This window comes from Corylus avellana, chromosome ca4 (assembly GCF_901000735.1).
Source record: "Corylus avellana chromosome ca4, CavTom2PMs-1.0".
Classification (NCBI taxonomy): Eukaryota; Viridiplantae; Streptophyta; class Magnoliopsida; order Fagales; family Betulaceae; genus Corylus; species Corylus avellana.
Window position 1 is genome coordinate 446,933 of NC_081544.1, and position 27,929 is coordinate 474,861.

Consider the following 27,929-nt stretch of genomic DNA (forward strand, 5'->3'; position numbering starts at 1 on the left):
AATGTACATATATTCCATGTTCCAAAACACCATTGAATAAGGCTGCAAATTTATATATCTAGGTGTGATATGTCACCATATAGTTAGTTTTTTTCTGTCTATATGTCGGTGTTATTTGTCAGTATTATTAATAATAATAATAGTAAAATGAAAAAAATTAATAACAAAAAGATTATTTACTCAAAGGAAAAAGTTGTGATTTCCCAAAAGTCAGATAGTGTATTTCACAACGCAGATGAGATGAGATGAGATCACTCTCTCTGGACAATCAAAATCAGACATCATTTCTTCCAACTGTAATTGAACATTAGAACACGAGGAGAACAATGAAATATATATCGAACCCAACAGTTTTGCATTATCCCATTTCTCTTTTACTATATGGGAATGTTGGAGCCAAGGGAGATGTGACTTGAGATGTTAAAGACTGTTTAACTCTACGATTTTGCACACAAAAAGAGATTGATTTACAATCAGTTTCATGTAGCATTAAAATGTCATGAGAGCTTCATGAGATATGCATAAATAACAAATTATTCCATGCCATCAAATTTCATAAAAAAAAAACTTGACGGATTTCGTTAGCGTGCCATATTAGAGCCAATAAAATCACGATACAATAAAATATATTCAAATTAAAAACTAGACATATATTGACGAATTTAGCATAGAGTAATTTGTTATTTATGCATATAGCAGAGAGCTCTTAAAACATTTTGATACAACATGGAGCTAATTGCAAATCAAATAAGTCACAAGGATTGATTTTGCATTTTTTTTTCTTCTTCCTTAAATCAAATCATAGATTATGTATCACTTAAGAGTGCATTTTTTAACAATTGTGATTTGAAAACGTAGAAAAATTTGTGTTTTCAAATCGCGCAGACAACATGGTGTGTTTTTAAAAAACACACGATGTGAAAGGCTAAATTAATTGGAATTTTATCAAATGCTTAATTGCATTTTTAAAAATCGGGTTTTCAAAAATCACACGTTTTAAGATTGCTACTTTTAAATCGAACGTTTTGAAATCGTAAATCCAAATCTAAATATGGTTAATTAAGAAAAGAAAGATAGAAGCAAAGTAATATATATTGACGACTTGAATGTCTATAATAAATGAGCTCATACATGCCATCACTGCATCACACTTGTCATATTTCTTTAATTTATTGGACATAGATGAAGAATGAGATCATGAGCTGTATGGTCCCCCTATTATATCAACACGTACAGTCAATGTTCCAAATCCAAACAATTGGACAACCTCTATCTCTCTCTCATACGTGATCCTTGCTTGTCAATTTGTTTAGATCTACAAGATAATGCAATCGTCTTACTGTGAATGCAGATTCTTGAATTCTATTTCCTCAGAAAAAAAGAAAAAGAAAAAGAAAAAGAATGCAGATTCTAGAGTATGCAAAAAATCCAAAAGATCATGTTATATTACTGAAACTTTCTTTCTTCAAACATCTCATACAGAAACCTATATACTTTCCATTATATATATGCATGAATTAGATGACAATGAACTGTTGAAGCAATTAATTAGTGAACATGATTTTTTATTTATTTATTAATTGTAAGTTTTTCATCTTAAAAATATTGGTTAATTTTATTAGCAATCTTACCAGCTAGATATATCCTTGTCCCAAAAGAAAAGGAAAAAAGATGCATTGTCTCTCTAGCTATCTGGGAGAGATTGCCAGATTCATATTAGAAGAAACTCAGAATTGGCCAGTTTACCCCAATTTCAGGGCCCTTAACTAAGTTGTGTTTCTAATGTGACACCTCAGAAAGTCCCATATTTGGAGGATTAGTTTGTGGACGTTAAATTTCACATTAGTTCTTATTAAGTGAGATTGAACCGTATAAGCGATTCTAGAACATTTTAATTGCAATTTAACTAGTTATTTTGGAGGAATAGCACCGACATGATTAGTATTTTTCCTAGATAATTACATCTAGAGTGGCAATTCTTATATCATTTCACTTTTCCTATATATAGAGCTCACTAGTGGGCCTGTCATATATAGTTCTTCTCCATTCTTCCATCTGGTCCACCCTGCTGGCAATCTAAAGGCTAACTTCGATGTAGCCATTTAGACTTGAATTCGATGTTGCAGCTGCTATGCTCAGTGATATATATGCTGATGGCAACTGTTACCAGGCTTTTTCCCTACTTCAGATGCCTCCATTGGTGAAGCCCATGCAGCATTCCTTGCTGCACAACTTGCTGTTTCTTGTGGATGTAGTTCCTTTGTTATTAAAGGAGATGCTCTTACTATCATCTGCCATCAGCAGCCGCAATCTCTTTTCTGAATATTGGAACTTCTTTAGCATAATCTCTAATTACATTTTCATTATCTTCAAAGTTGGAAAGCGTTGAAAGTTTCTCGTTGTGCTAACATTAGAGCATATTTGTTAGCTAAGTGAGCCGCTTTTCACCTTGTATTTTGAAATATTTTTAATTAATCTTCCATTCTCTTTTCCATCTAAATCAAGAATGAGAAAGATCATTTATTGTAACCCCCTTCCAAATTATAAAAAATAATAAAATAATAAAAAAGGGTAAAAAATTGAAAAATCAATACAATAACCATATGTTATACATAGATAAGCAAAGAATATTCATAGGACAAAAATAAAGTAGGCATGAAGAATGTCAGGAATTCAAAGCAATTTGCTTTTTTCTACTTTTTCGAAAAATTTCTTATCACAATATTGTGGATCATACATTAGAAGGTGGTGGTGGGGTAGGGAGGGGAGGCAATGGATACTAACGGATTGTGTAAAAGGAAAGGTATAGCCTTTTCTTTTTCTCACTTCCCTTGCTTTAATCTTATGCCAATGCCATGCCCAAGGAGAATGTTGGGTTGGTAACCTTATGTTCTAAGTCCAGACAAAAATATAAAAGTGGTGGAATGTTCCCAACGGCTACCCATTTGCTTTGCATTTTCAAAATTTAAAGGAGGGGGAGGGGCCCAAAGACAGAAAGCACTTCCCACCTAATGTCCAAATCACTGCATCAATATTCCAGCTCAGACAGCCCTGCCCAAACCCTAGAAATGCCACAATAAACTTTTAAAATTGGGAAATTAATATATATATATAATATTGTGACTTTTTTTTTTTTTTTTTGTTCTATTTTTCATTTAGGTTTGTCAATGGCCAAAATATATTTTGAGGATATATATATAATATGTGCATTACATATTATTCACAGAAGTATACTAAAAATATGCGCAATTAATTTTTTTAATGAATTTTGACAAAATAAGATTTTATTATATGCATATATATATAGGGAAAAGAAAAAGAAAGAAACAAGTAAATCATCTAAACATCATGAGTGGGAAATGGGGCATGCAGCATGTGGGGGTGTGCCAGTTTCAGATCCCAAAATTGTAAGAAAAGAAATTGCTATATTCTCACATTTGAAGCTCAAGGAACCCAAAACCTCGAGGAGCTGCTGCTATAGACTACTTTTAGAAGAAATAAAATGATCCTCTGCCTTTAAAAAAAAAAAAAAAAGTGAAAGAGGGCATAAGAAAGAGAGAGGGACAGTGAGAGAAAAGGTGGCAACATGCCAACATGAGTATGAAGTTAGCAAGAATGATACAAAATGGTATTTGGTGGTGGTCACCCTTTGCTAGTACTGTTTAATTCATTTGATTTTCCACTGCATACAACATATATTGGATTGAGTGCCTCTCAAACAAAAGCCAAAGCTTCTTTTGTTTAAGTAGCTGCTATTATTAAAAAAAGAAAAAAGAAAAAAAAAGGGGGGGCCAGAAAGGGAAAGAAAGTAAAAAAGAAATCGATCTTATTTTCTCTCATCTTCATGTTTATTATAGGTGGAAAAATAGTAATTATATACTCTTTGTAATTGTCTTGATCATGAGGAGCAAGTCTAAGATAGAACCCAAAGGAAGTGCAAAAAGTTGATGGAACTACGTATTATATTTGTAAATGGAAAATGATTGGCATCTCAAAGGAAGTTATGGTTTCCTAAAACAAGGCACCTAAGAAAGAGGTTGGTGATTATTAGAAGAAAGTTGGTGTCTTCAAAAGCAAAAATATAAGGGACAGCTTGTTGATTACTTTGAGGATAAAATCTAGTTGACCCAAGAATATATTTTGCTTTTTGTACAGATCAAAAAGGTCTGCTCTTGAGAAAAATGTTAGTGAATATTAGAATCAATGAATCTCTATGATATGATATATATCTCTTCGTCTCTTTGCTTGGTTGATAAAAAGGGAGAGCAAAAGGAAGTTAAATAATATCTTGAATCACATGCTCGATCGATCAGTACTGCCCTGTGTGTTATATATTATTCCTATTACTTTTCCTAAACTTAGTTAACTTAATTATGTCAAGCTTTTTCTGCAATCTAGACTCCGTTTGTTAATGCCTTTTAGAGAATACTTTTTTATTTTTTGTTTGAAAAAAATGTTATAATTAATTTGACATAAGGTAAATACAATTTTGATTGTTTTGTGTTTTTGGTTGTTTGTTAATGTTTTTGTTTAGAGAAAGAAATAAAAAGCTAACGGAAAAAGAAAAAGTGTTATATATCAAACAAAGATTCATGATTTGGGATAAGGATTTTTTTTTTTTCTAGGGTTAAAAGTACAAAACAATATGTGATCATCTGAAAAGTAATGCTACAAGGAAGACGAGAGCCCTCTCAAATTTTAAAGTCACAATTAAATTTGAGATGATCGTTATTAAATTTTAATCTATTAATATTGATTTAAAAGCCACGTCATATTTAGAAAGACTTGAGAAAAACTCTAATCATCTTTCTAGCGTTACTTGTTATTTAATTATATATTTTCTGATTCAACGAGGTTGGAGGCCATGTTCAATATTTAATTGTTGTTGTTGACGTTAACAAGCAAGATTACTTGGCCTAGAAGGGTAAGTTTATACTCCAACCTCGCAGGCCAAATCTTGAGTCCAATGTTTTTTTTTTTTTTTTTTTTCCTTAAATTAGTGGATAATGTTTCACATATCTCTTGTTGGACAAATCTTGTTTCGCTTAATAAGGAAAGCACAACTCCCGCCCATTTTTTCCGATAACTAGATCTATTAAACGACTTTGCATGCAATTAATGCACCTTATAAACTACACCACCTACTATCTTTCTATTTTCTCCCACACTTCACGTGTTCTTCCATATATTTCGTCGTGAGATGGAGACAAATCATTTTATAGTTTTCATAATATTTTTAAATGGCACAATACTATGTACACAGTATAATATGGTTGTAAAATTTAATCGTGACTATATATGAAATAGTTCACTATATTTCAGTTGAAAAGGAGATCTAAGATATTATTTCGTCAGTGCATTTGTGCTTGCTTCCTGAGTCTTGTATTTAATGATCAAAACATACTTTCAAATTTAGTTTTTTGTGGGATTTGAATTGGGTACAATTAACTGCCCATTCTTGACAAGAGTAGGACCTGCGTACCTACCTGCTTACATTAACTACGCGCATTTATAGCATACAATATAAAAAGTTAATTGCATCCGATCTGTCTGTTTTTGTGATAGAGTGATGTATGACATAATTAAACAAACAGTTACAGTTAAAAGTTTTGTTGTTCAAGATTCATCTTCATAAAATAGATTCATCTTAATTAATTATATAATTTCATCACATAATCTATACCATTGAATTCTTATATTATTTAAGTAGGTAATTGGCATTTAAAGCCCCCAAATATTGTATAATGCCATTTAATTATGAAGTGGACAATATAAGGAGTAATTCTAAATGGCTTATATGTGTCATACTAAGAATGATGTACCTATTACAATTACCATTGGATCAAAACTCAATAATGATCAATCACAAACTCAATGATAATTTTAATAGTCACGTTATTTTTAATAAAGCACAAGTACACAATTATGCCTCCTAAAATTACTTCAATATAAGCCCCCCTATTATATGTCTGCAGTACACCTTATTTTTTCATAGAAATCTAAAATCTGAAAGGCTTCAAGACACTCCAAGAAATTCAGAAAAATGGGTTTGGATTTGGCAGTGATTGGGATGGATGGATCTATGTGTGCTTTACCTAAAGGATTGAAGAAAATTTTGAGTTCTGGAACATCTTGAAAATTGTGATCAATGGTGTCCTGTGTCATCAACACCATTTATTCTTGTGGCCCCCTTCACCACAGTACCATAATTATCTCTCTCTCTCTCCCTCTCTCTCAATTTCAGAGACTTAGAGAAATTATCATTACCTACTAAAAGAATAAATTTTAATTCATGAACTTTTTTTTTTTTTTTTTTCAGAAAATATAAATTAATTATGCAGGATAAAGTATGCAGTAAAATCAATTTATTTTAGATGTAATTCGATTATATATTAGACTAAAATCTATAAAATCACCAAAAAAAGAAGTTTGTGATTTTCAAGCTATTTATATATAATGGTGGTAAATTTTTTGTATAATTAATTAAGCAAAAAGATATATAGTTATGTGAAACTTAAAAAGAGAGAAAAAGCGACAAAGAAAAAGTAGTAGTCGTAGAATTACTAGAAGAAGAGACAACGTAGATAAAAACAAAAAAAATAAAGAGGGATAAAGCTTTTAAATGTGGGGGTGTGGAATAAAGGCAAAGATAATAAAGAATAAAGTGATTTTGGATAATCTAATAAAGGGGCTAACTCTTTTTTCCCTCCATGTAGAATGTGAAAAGGAAAATTTAGCACAACAACAGTACCTTATATAAAAATATGAACAGCTTCATCAAAGTTTCTTTACGAGGTTTTATTCTCTAATTGTACCTAAAAAGGTTAATCTACTTTCATCATCTCGATCCCTATATGTTTTAATTTTCGGAATTAATTACGACATAATGAAAAATATTTGCTTTCTAGACAACAAAGCTAATCTCCCAAATCATATTACTATACATACATCTTACCTGCATGCATGTATATCATGATCATTTCAAAGAACAGCTTAAATCATGAAAAATATCAACTAGTAATTTTGAATTTATTAGTTTTAAAAGCTCTACTTGAAGGAAGCAAAAATATTCGAAGACTATATATATATATATATATAAATCCTAGCATATCAGTAAAACGCCAATAGTATCATGGATGAGTTGAGATCGATCTTGGGTTCAAGTGAAGCTTTTACCCAACAAATATACAAACAATAAACCTTTGGCTTGACAAGATATAGGCGTGCTTTATATATATATATATAAAACTAAGATTCATTCTGTCAAACCTATAATAAGTGATTATATTAAAAAAAAAAAAAATTGTAGTTGATACGTACTCATTATGCTAAACATCACTGTTGGATTAGAAAGTGGAACTATTCTCAGGTCTCAATTGTTACTCCTCTCTCTCTCTCTCCAGACCCTTCATGTGATGGGTGTGAATGAATTGGAATGGCATTGTCCATTGTATTCTAAGGGGACATCATTGTCATATTGAGTAATCCTTTCTGATGATACAACACCACAAGGAAATTAATGCAGATAAGAAAAGGGTATATTTATCTATGGCAAATAATTGATGGCCTCTTGTTAAAGAATTGGTTTGTATTCCCTCAACAGTAATTCTGGCTCTTGAAGGAAGAATCCACTGATTAATAAAGCTTTCTATTTCTGCCAAAGACCTACTTAATTATCACTCTTGCCCCCTTTGACCATGCTTCAAAACTACTGCTGTGTTCATAAGATTTCCCATATTTTATGTTCAAAAGAATCAAAACTAATCATTTCACATGAGTAGCATGACATCCTTTTAACTTCGACTCAAGGATACAAAGGGTGGCATGACTGCATTAATTGCAGTACTACTGTTTTATTGTTCTTTAATTAATCTAGTCAAAGTAACCAATTTTACAAACTAACAAGATAAATGCTACACATTAGTTTTATCACTCTTATTCCCACTTCTATACTTTTAACTACACATTTTTAAAGTAATAGTAAAAATCACCATAGAATTTAGATGAATTATTATTAAATTTTGGATTTAATAGTGATTTTTAATGCCATATTTGAAATTGTGCACTTCTAAGTATGAGAGTGTGTGGGAGCAATTTCTCAACCAAGAAAGTGTATTAGAAAGAAAATCTTGCTATGAAGCATTGCATCAAATAACAGATTCAATTATTAGCAAATCTACACATACAACCCCTCCCCCAACACGCATGCACAAACCCACAGAATTATGGTATGAGAGAGTCATGTAATTATAGGAAAATATGTCCATCCAAAAGCTTTTGAGTAATGCTATTAGTATATTAATGTTATTTGACTGTCATATAATTGAGTTAATGTGACTGAAAAAATTAATTTTTAATTAATATGGACATATAAAAAATAAAAAATAATTTTTACTGTCACATTATCTTATTGTTTAGTATTAGTTTAAAAATATATTAAATAGCACCTTCTAAAACTTTTTGAATGCTCCAAGTCCAACTTAAAGAAAGCTAGGCCATTTTGCTAATTTCTTTTAAAGAATATTTCTTTTCATAATTCTCTCTCTCTCTCTCTTCTTCCTTTGTCATCTCCACTCTCTGACACACTGCTCTCCATATGGAGTAAACTTGATGCCTGATAGTGCAAGCAAAGCAAGCACCCCACCTTTTCTGCTCTCCCTAAACTCACTGTGTTTTCCTCTTTGTCTGTTAAAAAAACCTGCTTTCTTTTCTTTCTATCCTCTCTCTTTTTTGCCTCCTCACTATTTCTATAAGCCCTTGTTTAGTGCTTCGCTAGCAAAACCCACCTCAAAAAAAACTCAGCCCTTTCTCTCCCTCTCTCTCTCTCTCTCTCACACACACACACACTTGCTTAGTCTTATAATCCAAATCCTCCTCACTCTGCTAGCTAAGTCTACCTTCTAAGCCAAAACTTGTATTCTATCTTAGAACCTCATCGCCTTATAGTATGGAAGGTGCTTAAAGCTCAAGATTTGGACACAAGAGAAATTGATATAGGTATGCCATTTTCTTTCTCCCTTCTTTCCGTTTCCATTACGAGTCGAAAGAAGAACAAACAAGGCTTACTTGATCAGTCGTCTCCCTTTCTCCATCATTTTCTTTCTCATCAGAGATTGTTTGACCCCCTTTCTCATTCTCTCTCTCTCCCTCTCTCACTTTCGAGAAATAGAGATAGAAATGTTGGGAGTTGGTAATTTATTTGCTTAAATTAGTCTCTCATCGATGCTAGCTCCTGGCCACAGTGCCATTGAATTTGTTTGTTAATTTGTTTGTTTTCTTTCTTCTTTTTTCCTTCTAAGTTGACCTCTTGAGAGAAAATAGATGGATACCCAAACCCTTTTCTTGCTTTGTTCTCCTGATCATTAACCTTGTGATATCTCTCTTTGAGCCCAGCAGATCCCCTGTCATTTCAACACCTTCTCTCTCTCTCTCTCTCAAAGCAACTGCAATTTAGTCCCCATCTTTTGTGTCTGCGAGAATAGTAAGGGTTTCTAGTTTGTGTTGGTTGTAAAAGAGTGGACAATTGTCAAGAAAGGTCCCAGGAGTACAAGAAAGCAACCACTTTTAATATTTAATGATTTAGGCCTCCAAATTATATCCTCCTGTCTTCTTGTTGTTTCTCTTCCTGTCACCATACAAACAACAAGACACAAAACTAATATAATAGCCAGAGAAGCAGCTAGCAGAGAGAAAACAAGCTAGGGATGGAACTTTCAAGTCAAGAAGGAGAAATCCCAATCCCAATCCCAATTCCAATGCCAATAAACAGTACATATGGTGGGGGGCATGGGCACTTGATCCATCATGATCCTGCACCCCACAATCACATCATCCCTTCATCAGCAACCCAAATCCCCTCCAATGGCCTAGAAGAAAATATTGTGCCCTACAAGAAAGTGGTGAGGTATAGAGAATGCCTCAAGAACCATGCAGCAGCAATGGGAGGGAATGCCACTGATGGCTGTGGTGAATTCATGCCCAATGGTGAAGAAGGTACAATAGAAGCACTCAATTGCTCTGCCTGCAATTGTCACAGAAACTTCCACAGAAAAGAAGTTGAAGGTGAGCCCTCTAATTCATGTGACTGCCATCATACCCCACATCTCAACAGGGTTGCCAGGAAATTCATGCTTGCCCATCACAAAAATTTACTTACTACCCCAGAGGCCTTGGGGTACCCTACAGCTACAGGTACATTTATATCTTCAAGACCAGCAGCACCCCACCAAATTATAATGCCCTATAACATGGGCTCCATCCCTTCTGAGTCTGATGAGCAGGAAGATGGTGGGGGTGCAGGAATGCCCACCAGGCATCCTCCACAGCTTATGAAGAAAAGGTTCAGGACCAAGTTCACTCCAGAACAGAAGGAGAAAATGCTCAACTTTGCAGAGAAAGTTGGGTGGAAAATCCAGAAGCAGGAAGAGGCTGTGGTGCAACAGTTCTGCCAAGAGATTGGAGTCAAGAGAAGAGTCCTCAAGGTTTGGATGCACAACAACAAGCACAATCTAGCCAAGAAAAATCACTCCACAGATTTAAGTTAACCATATTTTTAGTTTGCATGTGCTTTAACTCCACATCTCAGCTGAATATGTTTTCTTTTATTTTCTCTACACCCAGCTATCTTTTTAATCATTTTTCTTCTCTTTGAGTAAGTTACTTGAGTTCTCTCACTGTTTGTAATAATAGTGGTTATATATGATATGTAATGTAGCTTAGGCAAATTGGGTTTGGTAGTGTTTGAGTTGTGGTTCATGTTCATGTTCTTGTTCAATGTTCAGTGCAGGATTGAGTTGAGTTTTTCAGACTGAGATACGCCAATGTATTATTAATCTTTAATTTTAGGAGGAGGAGAGCTTCTTAATTAACTAATATTCTTCCTGTTATCTTATAGTTTTTAATATAATATTAACTTTTGTATTAAATATTGTTATACGTCAGACTGTGAAAACCAAAAGGCTGAGACTGCATTTGTTTCAACCTAAAATGATTTTGATGGGAAATTTTTTACTTGAAAGTACTTTTAGAGAAAATATATATATATATATATATATTTTAATTTTAATTCTCAAAATCCCACCAAAACTCATAGATAGCCAGGGGGTCATTTAAGATAGGGTAGAAATGCTTGGTCTGAATTAGAATTTTGAGGAGTAAGCCATTTTTCCCTAGTGTTAAGCAATTTGTAGTATATTTTCTTTCATTTGAAAAATGATATTTGACATTTGCTTCTTCTAAACAAAGAAAATAAAGAATAATTAATGTGGCCCATTAAAAGGGAAAAAAAACCAACAAAAATATTAAAATGAATTACCCAGAAAATTAATTTATAAATTTACCAACTATCAATTTATAAGAAAACTTATAGTACTAAAAGCTCAAATTAAATAATCCTTTGTACAATTGTGCCCATATATAGCATTTTACTCTTTCCCTAACCAAACCATGCCTTATATTTTGTCCTCTAATATAAAACTTTGGATTCTATTCGTAGTTTGTGCACTTGTCTCTCTCGTGGGAGGAGGGACCTCTATCATGACTGGTGACTACCGCAAAGAGCAACTCATTTATTACATTTATGTCTATAGCTTCTTTTGGATTATCTCTCTGAGTACGTATATCAGAGATATATATCCTCTTCATTTCATTTGAAATTGTAAAAAGTTATTTTATAATCGTTATACCCTCTTCATATCATCATTGGTAAGAATTGAAAAAACTTAAAAATCTAATTATCAAAACTAAAAATTTTAAAATTAAATTAAAATCGCATGAAAAACATATACTAAATTTGATTTCTCTCTAATATTTAACACCCACCTATATATCCCCTTAATTCCCTAAAGAAAAAGGGAAAACAAGTAAAAAGAAAAAAAAAAAGAAAAAGGAAAGGTCACTTTAGAGTTTTGAGTTTGGAATTTGAATGCACGTTCTTTTATGCAAGAAGTTTGTTTTGGTCGGAAGCAAAAGCAACGAAAAAAAGTCTACGTGCAAAAGTCAGTACTCCGAGCAGCCTGCCCATTCATTTAAAGGCTAAAGGCTAAAGCAATTAAAACAGTCAATGTATTTAATTAAAATTTAAAATATGATAAACTCAGGCAAAATGTGGATATTAGTCATTAATCTCAACAGTAGTCCCCACCCCAGAAATAAATAATATTCGATTATTGTATTTTAGAGAAATAAAATTATTTAAAAAATTAAAATAATAATTTTACCCCTCTATAAAACATTAACCGGACACAGTTTAATACATGTGATTAAAGCATGAAGCTTCAGCATTTCTTCACATGCATTCTTGTGCCTCCAATTAAAACACATCAAACTAATCAACTATTAACTCTATTTATTTTATTTTATTTTATATGTTTATAGTAGTCCCTTCAGTTATAACATGTTTACTACAATTTTTCTTTTGTTCTACTTTCTTGTGGTAGATTGAACTTAAGACATCTCAATATATCTTATCGCTAGGGTGGACAGTCTCACATGAGAGATTGCTCAAGCTTAATTCACCCTATTTGGGTAGGAGCTTGGACAAAGTCACATAGGGTGCAAGTGGGAGCACCTGACACACGCAATGGACAGTCAAATATCCAAATATCATTGCACCTTATCCCCATTTACGTACGATTTAAGTGCTCAACATTTCAATTATTCACCTTGAATATTGTTGCAATGAGAATATTGCAGGACCATATTACATACTTATATAGACCTTTAAGGGCTTGTTTGCCAAAGGAAGTTAAAAAGGAGGTGGAGTTTTACTGTAACATATTTGATTGATGTGAAAAAAAAAATAATAAGAATGTTTTGTATGAAAAAAATAAAATTTTTTTATTTTATAGTAATTTTTTTATATGAATAGTGATAAAAAGTAATTGATGTGATGTAAAAAGTAAGAATGTTGTGAGTTGATTTTGAGAGGAATAATATTAAGCTCTTTTTTGGTCCTTTGGCAAACAGGCACAACGATTAAGAAAGTCCAAGACCAAGCTAGGACTAGGTTTAGGTGGCTAATCCCACACTAGGTCCAATACTAGCAACTCGATGTCCCTTCATCTTCATCTTCATGGGATGCACCACATGCCATCACTTTACTGACCTACGATTTCAAGCATTCTCCATTATATCCCACACCTACCACGCCCAAGAGAGAATCTTTCCGACCCTTTTTTTACATAGCTTTTATTAACTTTGTTCTCCCTCTTAGGAATTGACTTGAGCATCGGAGTACTTCCGGTTTCGAGACCGGAAGCCTTCTATCCACCCTTCCCTTGTTTTGCAAACAAAACTCCTCCTTCCTTGCATCAACGTATATTTCCTTCAATACTCTCTACCTTCAACAGATGAAAATAGTTTAATTGCCATGAAAATAACTACTCCCGTGACCATCTTAACTATTGGCAGTGACATTTCCAGCGCCCCATCTACTAATCCCCACCTCCAAAAGCTGCAGAGAGGGGGACCCCAAAACAACCCCCATTTCTTATGCTGAAGTTTTGTTCTCTCAACCTTTCTGCATTGTTTCATTTCCCCACTCAATCGTAAGAGTGACAATTCACCACCACATTTAAGAGGCCTATTTAATTGGAACCATCATCTTCCGAGCCATATTTAATATGCTTGAGCAAATCTTTAATGTGGTGTTGCTGCCACTGAAATGACATTTCCGCCCTCTTCCATCTATCACCAGCTAACCTCTACACTCACAAAACCATGGATTATATGATTTACACTTGCACTTTTATTTATTTATAATTTCCTATATAGGATGGCTTTAGGCACCCGCCTATGCCCAAAGGTCAGCTTTGCTGGCTTCTTGTCCTTGGACCTTGGCTATAGATTCTTGTATTGTTGGTCTACAATTCGTAGTTTCTCAGCCATTTATCTACACCGAAAGCTCCAAGGTTTTACCAATTGCCCACATATATAAAAACCAGTCCGGTTAACCACGTTTTGTTCGGATTCGAATATTTAGCAATTTGTTATTTGGATTGCTAGTAATTCAGACAACAAATATGAGAAAACTCTAATGGAACATATCTGCCTAAACAAGTAGGTGAACTACCCAGACTTACTTAAATAGGTAAGTCTCATGGAAATTCTCACATTTGTTGTTCGAATTGTTAACAATTAGAGCATCTACATGATCTCTATTTATTTTCTAGGATTGTTTAATAATTTGAGGGTAGGCAAAGACAATTAATAACCGCTAACCACATGCACACCCCTATCTAATTTGTCTTCCCTTAATTTTTTTTTTTTTTAAAAAAAAAAAAAATTAACTTCAAAATTTGACTTAAAAAACTTCTTTTTTTTTTCAGTTTTTTTATTTTATTTTATTATTAATTATGGGCTTCTAAATAAATTCAATTATAGTCCAACTCCCAGATTTGAATGAGTAATGTTAAAAATTACATTTTTATCACATAACTATCTCATAATGCTAATGTGATATTCTCAACCAATTCTTGAATCTGACCTCCTTCAAAAAAATAATAATAATAAATGGTTAATTGGGTCCGTCACCTTACATTGTGAAATAATCGTGTAATAAAAATATGGTAGATCCTAATTCTGTTGTCTTTCTTTTTCCTCTTTCTCAACTGTCACTCCCACTAGCGGATGACCACTAACCATTGATCACCCGAGTAGTCCATTTTCTCCATCATTACCTTTCTCCCCAAATCAGAGGAGAGGGAGCGGCTCCACTAAGAAACAGGATGTTGGTGATAATGGGTTTAGGAAATGATCCAGACCTCTATTTGGTCAATGATAAACATTTTTGTGTCCAATTTGAAGTAGATTCGTGAGAGCTACTAACGACACCAAAACAAAAATGCAATTGTTGGGTTGTTTTCATCTTCAAAAGGCTTTCTTACAACTGTGAGCGGGCAATTCAAAATTTATTTTGATAGATAAATTCCGTATTAACTCTCTTACATTTTCTATATGATATGAATTACTAATGATTTGAGAAGCAAAATTAATATTAGGGCTCCTTGTCTTGACATTAGAGGGAGTAAAGAAGAAAGGAAAGAGAAAAAGCAAATAAAGAGAACGTACGGCGTAGTCCCGTCAATGTCTTTTTTATGTTTTTCAGCATTGTTTTAGGGATTTTAGAGGTTTGATGATATGGCAAAATCTTGGCCTCTCATTATCAAACGAACGACTAAGGTTTAGTGATTTGCATTGCTGTGATACCCCAAATATCATAGGGAATCTCAATCAGTGGAAAAGAATGATGAGAGATGTGACCCTAAACTCTAATCGTGCAATTCCCATGATTTAATAATTGACATAAAACAACATAGAAACTTGGATGACATGATAAGTGGGTAATAATAGCACGATGACCAAACAATTAAAAGCATGTGAAAAACAGAACCATATAGCCAACAATAAGACAGCCCAGAAAATAGAGAGATTGGCAAATTTTGTAACAAAAAATCCATAATTTCAAAATTTGAATAGCTAAATCTAATGAAAAAAATTAAAACTAAATGCATCTTATTTGGCAGAGGATGAACAGCTACAAACGAATTGATGCTTTCTGTTGGAAAAATCAGTGCAAGCATTGTTCAGAACATAAATGGGTATATAAATTAAAAGCTTTACTTTATAGTATTGGTACATACAACTCTTTACAAGACAACTCATAGTAGACTTGACTGAAGTCAGGAAAGACAACTCATTGTAGATGTGACGGAAGTCAATAAAGCAGTGATGCCCTATCCCAAGAGGCTGGTGGTGCCTTGGCATAGAGCCACTGTGCATACGACTCCAGTTTCAATTTCTTTCCTATTTTCATTTCTTTGGAATCTCTATGCTCCATCCAAACCAAGCCTTCACCTATTCTCAAGTACAATTTTTATTGATTTAAAAGAAAGAATCCAAGGTATTTCAACATAAGACATAACATGGCGACACTAAGAAGGCTATAAAAATGAAAACAAGAAAAAAAAACCCCACACCCCAAAGCAAAAATGAACCCCCAACGAAAAGGAGAAACAGAAAAACTATACGTATCTATGTGCACCTCCAAGTTAAAAACACATCCCTTTACGTATCTATAACTCAATACTGCACCATGCCATCTTCAAGTATGTTTATGTTTCATCAAGCAGAGGGTGCACGCTGCATCATACTTTTGCACCTTAACACACAGGGACCACCTTCACGAGCCCATGGTTTCCATGGTCCCATAGGGATAGTGCCACCAGCCCTCTTTTGTCATATGGGTCTCTTTGTCTGCTAAACCTTTTTGTGTGTCCGCGGCAGTAGAGACATTTGGCAAGCACCTTACTAGTCAAAGCCCGCTTTGCTTACACATGCAGAAGTATGAGCATGTCATCGCAATTTATCATTCCCATAGAGCCGAGCTCGGCCAGGATTAAGAAGTGATTCTGACATCTTCCACCCCTACCCAAAAAAGAAAAGAAAAGGAGATCATGTATTTTAGAATGAGGTGTTTACATATCCAATAAGCAGTTAATCACATCCAATAATCTGTGAACCATCATTATAGATACAATTCGTTCGGAGATTAAACATAAGTCTAAATAGCCATAAGGCTTAAGCAGTTTGCTTCTTTTTTACTAGTGCTTAGTGCTTGTCAAATTTCTCATTTTTGTAGATGTCATCAAACTGATAAGCTAAACACTTCAAAAGCTCCTCAGGTGTAAGCCAACAAGATGCACAGACAAAGCGTTAAGCTAACAACACGGAACACACAGGAAAAAATAAGATAAGTTGATCTCCACCAACCTGCTCTGCAGCTTTGCTCTTGAAAATCCCATATGAGGTTGAGACCATCTTACATGACTCAGCAATACGAGCCTCAAGATCAGTAGCTACAATATCCGGATGGTCATACTCCCCCTGCTTCTGAGAAGAAGATCGATTCTCATTTGATGATTGCATGAAATGCAGAAGCACATGAGCCTGTTATAGAAGGTGAATTACATCTTAAACATTAAATATATAAGAAAAAATTATAATGATTGGTGCAACAAGTACAGACACAGAAGTCATGTAGTATCTCACATGGAAGGCTGCTTTCAGAATGTCCTCTGACTTCGCCTGATCTTTGAGCAGTGCATATATTTTACCCTTTGAAGGATTATATGTCACAATATATCTCTCTTTCTGTCACCGATCAAGAGAACATAATGAATACACTCTAGATACACAGAGCTAATCAAGAAAAAAGATATTACTGAATCCATGAGAGGGATTTGCTTGAAATTTGTTTCTTCACAAAAAGTGGCATACCTCAAAGAGAGGCTCTACGGCAAGATATGCACCTGGGTCTTGGAATGCATCCCTAAATCTTGATCCTGCAAACAGTTGAACAAACCCAGATTGAACTACCACGAAAAAGAGGGCCATAATCAATTGTAAAATCTTGCAATAACAATTTCTTACACATACCAAGCACAACTGGCTTCTCTTTCAACCATGGAAAACTGAATATTTTCTCGTTCATGTTCCCCTCCTGCAATGAGGGGACTCGTCCTGCAAATGAAAATAAAGTATGATTCAGCCATTAAACATCATAAAACAATCGTCTTGTGCATTCAAAAATAAAGAGGAGGAAATGTTGTGCATCTACAGTAGACCACTTATGGTGAGCAAGGACCTGTCTTAAGGAAGGAATCTACTGCCACAGTGAATCTTGCCCGATTCAATGTGTGCAACACTACAGATTTAACCTGAAGGAAAGCATAAATGCAGTTAGCATGACTAAATCAACCTCCACAAACAAAAGGAACATGGTAGAGTGCTAACAAAAATATGTAGTCTTTACACACAATCTAACCTCTCGGTAAGAGCTGAGGACATATCCACATGAAAGGAAGGCAAATGTAGTAACCAAGGATGGGTTTCTTTTTGAGATCATTATGCTCAGCCCAGTTCCTAGCTTCAAAAGACAAAAGGTTCAGTTACATCAATCACAAGAGAAAACGATTGCAGGTTAGAAAATAGACCAGCATTTTGAAGCATCCTAAAAAGGAAAGTAAGACATTTAAATTGGGAGGAAAATAGTATTATTGATATGATTTTTATCATACAATGGGAATAGAGTCAGATATGAGCTTTATTCAGTCCATATATGTCCACCATAATCTGAGACAGAACCAGCAAGATTCAAGTTACATTTGGTATAGCTTCTATAAATGTTAGCAACTTATAAGTTGTTATTAGATTAGTAGTCTGACAAACCAATCATGGATTACATTTTCTCACATATCCTCCAGGCTTGCTATACACCAAGATGAACAAAGATCAGGACTGTCTTATCTATATATTGTTCAAAATTATATTTTTTTAAAATTTTGAAATATGCAAATTAGACTAATTTTAAAAATTGGATAATGAATAACATCCAATTGACACAAAATTTAGCATGTGTCAAGGACTCAAGAGCATATGTCAGCTAACAATTGAGATTATCAATAAATTAATCTAACTAAAAGTTAGTAAGTGGTGTAACATTAACTAGGAGTTCACCATAGGTAAGTTGAACCAAGGCCCTATGTAGATATATGCCAAGGATTTAAATGGGATTTCCGACTCGATTTGCCCCAGCTTGAACCCATCAATAGAAACAGGAGATCACTTTCCCCTCTTCCCCCCACAACAAAAAGTAAAACTTTAAATAGACCCAACAGATATAAGCTCCTTTTTGCTAAAAGGCAATCCAATTACAATTGTTTGTCCTACACAATTTTTATTTTGTTCTAGCTAATCATTTAATATTTCTAACTCCTTTTCAGATATTTTGACACACATGAATTCATAAAAGGGCTATAGCGCCTCCACTAATAAATGCTTCACCAAACTAGAAAGAGACCGTGTAGAGAGAGTGACAGAGCAACCGTTAGAAGCTCAGACTCATTTCAGCAAGTATTTATGTTAGATATACTAGTGTCAAGACTGTTTTGGCAACCCATATCACAATTGATTTTATTAGGTAGACTGGTCTGACAGTCCCTTTTCTACAGATATCATTCTGCAAAAATAGAAAGTAGAAAGACAAGTTTCATAAGCGTACCAGATCTGCAATATTCCCAACACATTCTCCTTTAGCAGTGACATCCCCAATATTCTCTCCTTTAGCAAAGGCTTTGTAAATTGGTGTACGAGTTGATGTTGATGTTACAGCAGCAACATTCTAGAAGCAAAGAATAAAGAATATGATATGCAAAACTGACATGACCATGATAGATTGTGTTGAGGAAAATCTATCACACCTTTGCTACATTAGCAGCACAAGCCAAAGGAAGAAAAAGATGTGGCACAGCTGCAGTTGCCAACTCCACAGCAGCACCCACCTCCATAAGAAGATCACCCGCAATTCGTAGCTGCAACACATCATAATTTTCAGACAGATGATATTAAAGCTGGGAGATGTCTAGTTGAAATGTAACCGTACAAATTGAGCAGAACAGCAATTAATTTTACCTGTTTTAAGTCATAATCAAACTTCTTTCCTTGGCGGGCAAAAATCATTTTTCCAACACGACCAGCGCCATCCTACATAACATAAATTTAACTTTGTGAAAATCAGCTCACCGTTTTTTCAAATTAAGACCACATTCAATCTCAATGAGAAAAGAAGGAACAAAAGTGCAGTCAAAGGAGAACCCTTTTCTGGTACTCCCAGTTAAAATCCACTAAGCTCCAATTGGATGTCAGCAAAAGAGTAAATCACTCATAGTCTTGAGCATAAGGACATTTTTTTAATTATTTTTTTCTCAAGTAAAGCAATCTTATTAAAGAGCAGTGGTACACAATCCAAGTAGATAAGTAAATTATTTTTGAGAATGGTAACAGGACATCACTCAAATGAGAAACTACTGACCAATACAGCCCACTGCCATATAATTTCAATTTTTCCTTTTCCCACGGTTCTCTACTTGTAGTAGGAAAAATAAACATAGTCAAAATTAGAGAAATCTGTAAGCATACAATTTAGCAGATTCAAATTTCAAGCATGAGCATTACTAGGGCTGGGCAAGACCCGCCTAAACCCAAGCCAACCCAAGCCGCTAGGTCAGCTCCTAGCTCGGCTTGGGGTCAGAATTCAGAAATGGTGAATTTCCAACCCCTTCAGGTCAGTAACCACCCCTAAGCATTACACACCATTTAGGTGGAGACCCATTGCTCAGTGCGCAAAGCACAATAGAGATGAGATCACCTTTTAAGAACCTAACTGAAAACTATATGAAGGAGCAGTTCCTCATTTCTAGAAATCCATTGAGGCACCCATTTAACTTCTTATTCTCCTTTCCATACCTTCAATCAAAGAATGCTTATACACTCATGCAGCAACAGGTCTTCATTATACATGGGCAAACCAATCACTACATGCATGTTCCTAGAACTAGTTAAATAGTTCAATGGGATGGGTGAGATGAGATGTGATGTTCAGATGACCTTATCTAGAATGGAAAAAAATACAGATTTTCCAATGTCTCGAATTCATGTGTCACTTCCAATAAATGGAACTCTTTGTAAATAGAGCACAAATCAGATGTCATGGCAGGCATACGTCAAATGGTAACATGCCATTTAAGATAGTTTGAACCACTTCATTCTGAAGTGAACTTCAGTACTAGTCATGTATACCACCTTAAGAAACTAATATACTGGAAAAACTTGCAAGTATAATTCAATTTGCAAAACATATACTATGAAACATATAAGAGTCATCCTCACCTTGAGAATCCAGTTAATAGCGACAGCTCCTGGAGCCACTCTATTCCTAGAGACTCCAACTGAGCTCAAAAGTGTTTGCGTCGTGAAAACACCCATTGCTCCTCCGAAGAAGTGCTACAACAAATAAGGTAATAATTAAATACAGCGTTTTAAAGAGCCAAAAGTATTCAATCCCAATTCACTCTTTTTATTCATTAGAGAGTGTACCCATTTCCCTTAAAACCCACCTTCTTAGCAGTGATTCATAAAAAAAGGTAAGATAACTACCTTCAAAGCTCTCCATGACATATACGGGACGTATGAAGAAGTAACGCTATCGGGGAAACCTTCCGGAAGTACATACGATCTCACAAATGACATCACCTCCTGCACCAACAATTCAATACGAATATAATCACCAAATCCTCTAACTTCTAATTCAACATTACAGAACAAAATTTTTGCTTGGACGCGGACAGTAAGTGTAGCGTTATTCCAAGCGTCGCTTCATTCACTTTCCATCACTAAAAGGCATGCGAAATTATGTTTAATTAAAGTTGCAAATTAAGTAGTTAATGACTATTAATAAATTCAAATAATTGGTCAGGCTGTTCTCAACAATGAAAGTTTGTAGATTTTAGATTGATTATGTAAACCAAATCAACGGAGGTCAACTCTAAGTGCCATAAACAGCAAATGATTGAAAAATATAGAAATATACTAATACTAAATACCAAATTGAGCCAAAAACATACAAATAACAATGACAAAAAATAAAATTTATAAAATCGGACCTCAATGGGAGGAGTCTGAGGAGCGTGGGAACTAAGGGCGCGAATGGAAGAGCCCTTCTTGAACCTTCCGGAGGCGTCCTTCTCCGCCACGTAGCTCCATCTCCGACCGTCAATTTCCTCGCAGCAGATCAACCTCAAGCTCGAATTCACGAACTCCGACGAATCAACCAAAGCAGCAGACAAATGAGAAGGAGAAGAAGAAGAGGAAAGCGGCTGAGCCGCCAAATCAGCGAGATTGGCGCTAATACGCAGCGTTTCGCGGACGAGGAGGCGGGCATCCTGGGCGGAAGACGACGTCGTTAGAGTCTGCGCCGCTGAGGTCGACGCGGATTGCTTCAACTTGATCGGAGGATGAGCCATCGCGAAATCCAAAAGGGAATTGGGAAATCTCAAATCAAAGTGAGAGAGGGGTTTTATAAATTATTTATTTATACAATTGAAGGGAAAAAGAAAAAGGTAAAACTTTGGTTGTAACGCATTGTGCGTCGTTGTTGGTTGGCCTACCGAAGCGGCTACATTTATGAACGGAGCGGAGCTACTGAGGATGATGAGCTAGCTGCTCCCTCAAGATGCGATGCAATCCAAGATTCAGCTGAGCTGGGGCAGAGGCGATTCCCCAATTCTGTGTTGCTCGGTGTACTGTGACGACGTGTAACTTTTGTGGGACCCCCTTTGGACGGTGTAGATATTTCCGTGGCTTGCTGTGATTGGTAGTTGAACTGATATGCGCAGCCACGCCACATAGCTGTTTTCTTTTATTGGATGACTGATGGAGAGAATCCGCTTTCAGCTGTCTGCTTGCCGATGATTACACGTTTTGACATTTCTCAAAAGGCGTACACAAGTTTTATGCAACGTGTGTCTAATCTTCTGATACTCTTTCCTTGTTTTAGCAAGTGTGATGTAAGAAAAATGCGAATTTTTTTTTCTTCCTTACGAGTCCATTGAAGAGGGAAGGAAAGATTGAAACTAGTGACTTTTATTTCATAGGGTGTAATTTTCAATCGATTAAGTTATTCTTTAAAACTATATTTTATACTTATTTTGTTTTATATATATATATATATATATATATATTTTAAATAAGTGTTTGCATGAAAATTTATTTAAACAAAGTAAATATAATAAATGGGCGTAAAAAAATATCATTTGAAATATATTGGTATTTGTTTATTTTTTCTTGGTTTTTTTAGCATTTCTCCTTTTTGGACCAGATTGGGTTTGCACTTTGGATATAAACAATGACCTAACATTCGAAGTTATATTTACAAAAAGAAAAAAAAAAAAAAAAAAAGAAGAATAGGAGCAATTTGTAGCACACCTTTCACCTTTATCTTGCCTTATATTTTTGTATGTAATTTGTTCAATTTGTATATTTTTCACTTGGGTTGAACAAAGGATGTCCGTATGCATAGGATAAGCAGCCTACGTGAGTTTTTAAGTCCAAATAAAATGAAAAAAGAAGAAGAAGAAAAAAAGAGTCCAAATAAAAATGAATGGGATTACCATTCTTCCAAGGACTTGAAGTACTACTTTAACAAACTATTTTTCAGTAATAAAACTCTAATTTTTACCGATATTTTACATCGGCTGACATAGTGTATTATGCTAGATGTTTATGCTTCTACTCAAATTAATAGCATAAGCACATTACATACCCAAAAAAGTCATCCAATTTAATTAGAACTAGATTTCACCCTCACCCAAGTTAATTAGAAATAGGTCCTCAAGAGGTAGCTCAATCGGCTAGAACCATGCCTAATGAAGCGGAGGTCACTAGTTTAAATTCTACTTCTCTTCTTGTGTGAAACATGTCAAAAAAAAAAAGTTAATTAGAAATAGGCTTTAGGCTTCACCGTCAAATATTTTCCCTCTTGAAAACTATTTTTTTTCTAGCATATGTCCAAAAATGTTGGATAGGATCCGATCCGATAACACGCCCAACAACAAAACTCTCCCACTCTCAGAACTAAATCAACTGCACACGTTTCTCCCGCCCAATGCCAGGCTCTTCTCCAACCGACCGTTATAGATAACAGGCGGTGGGTCAGGCCTTCAAATTCTGGCCCATTTTTAAAACGGTATTTAGATGGGTTGAGCAAATGATATCCCTATGTACAGTGAAGCCCAGATAGAAATGAATGGGATTTTACCAATTTATAGTGAAATCTAGTTTGAAGCCCAGGTTTAACGAATGATACGCGGGAGTTCTTTCAAAAGACTTGGAAGTGTGGAAATTGTAGCACTAGCGATGTTACATTCAATTTGTGTGGGGGTATCATTGGTCTCAAAAGAATTTTTAAAGCAGTTGGGTATGTATTAAGGTGAGTGTTTGATTATCAAAATGAGAATCATCAATCCTATTAGTATTAATTATTTTGAATCTTACGGATGCCCTAATAAGACTGGATCAGGTTATGACTTAACTAAACTTGAGAGAGCGCATGCAGTTCTTAATATCCAGGCTTCTCTTGTTTGGCTCCTAACAAGTAAGTGCTACTATGGTCATACCCATGTAGAATAGCTACAGTTGGTCTCCTATAAATGAGTAGAGAGATCAATGACTTTCATAATTGAATGTGAAGCCTTCTTTAGATGTTTGTTACTTAAAACATTTTGTTAAATTAGCACTTCAAGTCTTATGAAAAACTTAGTTGGTTGATTAAGGTTCTGTCTGTTTTGACGTAAAATATTTTTTTGTTGAAAATTGCAAATATATTTATGTGTTTGCCTCGTACAGAAAATGAGGGACCGTGAAAAAGGGTCGGCGACTTTCAGCAGAGGTCTGATGGTGGTCCGGCAACCTCATGCACTTTGAGCAAGAAAAGCTAAAACTTGAAAAATGATTTATGGTTTTAGAAAAGAAAAACTATTTTATGAAAATTAAATAAGCTTTTTGTGGTCAAAAGCTCAAGTTGATCAAACCAAAAACATTTTCGGTTTGACTATTAATTTCTATCACACCAAACATCCAAAAATATAAAAAAATATTTTATAAAAATCATTTTATGCCGAAACAAACGGATCATAAATTGGTAAATCATATTCATTTGTATCTAGGCTTCAAACTAATGTAGCTAGGCAGCTTATCCTGTACACACTGATATAATTTCCTCGACCCAACTGAATTTTTGGAGCAGCGGCACTTTGCACAATTACCAGGAAAGAACTTGAATGGTAAGTACAAGTTCTTAGAAGTTGAGTATAAAAGGTATTATAACACATTGTAAACATCAACAACTTAATAAAATACAATTGCAACATTATAACACATGTGGGACAATGACTTAATAATGCAAACTACCACATAATTTTGTATCACTGCCAGGCAGCTTTAACAAGTGTGTGCAGACAAAGCAAGCAAATACATTACATAAAATTTCGCAATATGCTTGTAAATGTTAAAAACCCCTTTAAAGCAAATAACACTTATCAACATGTTATGCTTAAAATAATATACACTTGTAACTTTGGCCCCAAGGACAGCGGTAAAATTGCCGCCTATAATTCCTGTGCGTTCTAGCAAGCAAGAGTCTCATACAAAACGGCTTATGAAGTGATAATGATACTAAAATAACCAAGTTGTACTGTACTGAAGGTACAACACATTAAAAACATTATAATAAACCAATAGCATAGCGAGTAATGATAATGACTATCTTTTTATCCTCTTAAAGTTAATGTAGTTTTTAAAATCACTATTAAATTTTAAATGAATCATATTTGGATTTGATTCAATGGTGATTTTGAAAGCCACATCAACTTTAGAAGGATAAAAAAATATTCCCTAATATTACTCCTGACGTATATGTTAGTAAGTCTAATAATTAGATAACAAAATACACACAACCACGTGAAAGCGACAAATACATCAAACAGTCATATGTTCGTTTAACAAGGGCAGAATATAAAGGCCCGATTGAAGTAAAACAACAATTTTGTCAACCGTGGATGGAACAAATTGTCTTAGACATTCAAGAAATTAAGTCACCAACACAAAATAGATTTAAATGTACCCAAGTGGAATGGGCCCCATGAATAGGCCCACAACACTAATTTTCATTGGGTCATTACCGAGGTTCAAGAGAATGACGGATTACTGGAATGAAAGTTCACACTCCTATTTGCCCATTGCACTACCGGAATGGAAGTACAACTTATAATATAAATTGAACGAAGACAACTCATTAAAATGTGGTAGAATTCATGATAATTGCCTGATGAAACACACGGTATAAATGATATTTAGCCTTGTTGTGAGCGTTGAGTCTCACATTAAAAAAAATATAAAGAAAAATAGTTGGTAGTATACCTGAGTGGATCCAACCTCATCAACTTAAGATTTTGGGCAAGAGTGATGTTCAAATATGTATATTAATGTATTATTGGTTAAAATAAAATAACCTCCATAACTGTTTATCTCCCAAACAAGTGGTATCGAGCCACTGTTAGCTTCCTAAACGAGTGTTCGGATGCGTCTAGTTTGGAGTTGTGTTTGTATCTACAACTCATGATGCGAGACACTCTTGAAAATGTAAAAAGACTCACAAGCAAGAAAGAGTTGGGTCAATGTGAAGAGACTCACAAGTGAAAGAGAGATTGTTGTAAGTGCACTTGTGAGTGTTAAGTTCCACACTGAGAAAATATAAATAAAAAAAGTAGTTAATATACCTAAATAGACTCAAACCCACCAACTTATGTTTTTGAGCTAGAGTACTGTTCAAATATGTATATTAATGTACCATTGGTAAAAATTCAATAACCGTTTATTTCCCCAACAAGCCTATATAAGGCCAATAAAAGGCTAGCCAAAGTATGCTCTTATGTCGTAATCTCCATCTATTTCTTTTATGTTCGCCTCTATACTTTACTGACTTAAGCATCGGAGGTGGTGTCATCGCCCCTTCCCCCTTTGTGGCGCACCACTCTCGCTTTATTTGTCTTGTAGGTATTTCGAATAGAAGACTAATCGTAGGTGGTCATTGGTTGATTTTTTGCATCAACACCAAAATAAAATACCATTTACCAAATTTAAGAATGTGACATAGCATGATTTGATATGGAAATTATTCTAATAGTACAACTTTGTAGCAAAAGTAGTAGGGTTGTAAACAAGCCGAGCTCAAGTGAGTTGTACCTGCCCAAACTCAACTCAATTAAAATTTTCATGAGCTCGGGCTCAAGCCAAGCTCTAAAATTTGAGTTTGGCTCAGGTAGCTAAGGAGAATTCCTTGTGCAAGCTCAAGCTCGCCTGCTAGGCAAGCCGAGTACTCAAAACTTGGCTCGCCAGTCTCGGCTAATACAAAGTTTAAAGATTTTTTCTTTAAAAAAACAAATCTTTTAACTTAAATGGCTGGCTTGGCTTGAATGGAGAGTCTTGCATCCCCTTTTATAGATTACTTGGTCAAGGAGTTCTCCTTGCTCTTTTCATGTGGGACAACATGAGCCTTGACTCAATAAGTGAGACTTGCATCCCTTTTATAGATTACTTAGGTGAGGAACTCTCCTTACTTTTTTCATGTGTGACAACCGGACAAGCCAACTATTATTGTGAGAGGTATGTGTTTGCTTTTATTTTATTGGTGTGGGACACTTGTGAGCAAGCAAATACAAGGAAAATCAAAAAGAGTTCTCTTACCAGTAGCAAAAAAAAAAAAAAAAAAGGTTTAATATACATGGTTAATATATGAAATTGACTTTAATTAAAAAAAAGAAACGTTTATAATATATACATCGTCAATTATCTAACTTTTTTTTTATATTAACCAATTAAGTAGTTAGTTAATTAACTAAGTTTAATACACACAATACACTAGTTAACTATAAATAATTATACACTACATGACTACATTATTAATATTTTAACTATAAGATATTTATTATTTATGCTATATACTCTATAAGCATAAATATTATTTATAATATATAGACTATTTAATAAGTTATATACTATATAAGCTTATATATATGAGTCGCGCTAATAAGTAAGTTGAGTCCTTATACGAGTACGCATTGTTTAATAATAGAGTATAGCTTTGTGTCAACGAATAGTTCATTTAATAATCTAGTCGAGTATGAACGAAGTCACGGTAACTTTGTTTATTTACAACCCTAGTAGAAAGCAAACCACCTGCAATTGCTTACAAAACTGTGCAACATTTTTCACTTTTTCAAGTTTACCCTAAAAAATTATGGAGACGGAAAATACTTCACTTGTAAATGAGTAATACAAGAATCCTATTCAACAACGATTAAATATTATCAAGGGTTAAATACTAAATACTCCCCTGTGGTTTCATAACTTTATTTTTTCTTTCTTAGGGTTTGACTTTTATCACAGGAAGTACCTGTGGTTTTAGTAATAGAACAAATTAGTCATTCTGTCAGTTGACTTAACAGAATTCCATGTAGACCAATCAGATGTTGACA

General features: G+C 34.4%; 2 protein-coding genes across 2 annotated transcripts; one reads left to right on the top strand and one right to left on the bottom strand.

Moving 5' to 3' along the window:
* The first annotated feature begins 8,598 nt into the window (after positions 1 to 8,598).
* LOC132177565 (zinc-finger homeodomain protein 4) lies at positions 8,599 to 10,917 on the top strand. The gene has a single exon (XM_059589938.1). The coding sequence runs from the start codon at positions 9,705 to 9,707 to the stop codon at positions 10,542 to 10,544; it is 840 nt and encodes a 279-aa protein (XP_059445921.1). The 5' UTR covers positions 8,599 to 9,704; the 3' UTR covers positions 10,545 to 10,917.
* Positions 10,918 to 15,587: 4,670 nt separating this feature from the next.
* Positions 15,588 to 22,137, bottom strand: LOC132179021 (protein root UVB sensitive 6). Its single transcript, XM_059591634.1, has 13 exons — positions 21,501 to 22,137; positions 20,995 to 21,093; positions 20,728 to 20,841; positions 19,471 to 19,542; positions 19,260 to 19,370; positions 19,061 to 19,180; positions 17,825 to 17,926; positions 17,645 to 17,717; positions 17,437 to 17,520; positions 17,278 to 17,342; positions 17,050 to 17,151; positions 16,771 to 16,947; positions 15,588 to 16,425 (listed from the first exon to the last, which is right to left on the bottom strand). The coding sequence occupies exons 1-13, from the start codon at positions 21,858 to 21,860 to the stop codon at positions 16,354 to 16,356; spliced, it is 1,551 nt and encodes a 516-aa protein (XP_059447617.1). The 5' UTR covers positions 21,861 to 22,137; the 3' UTR covers positions 15,588 to 16,353.
* Positions 22,138 to 27,929: the final 5,792 nt, after the last annotated feature.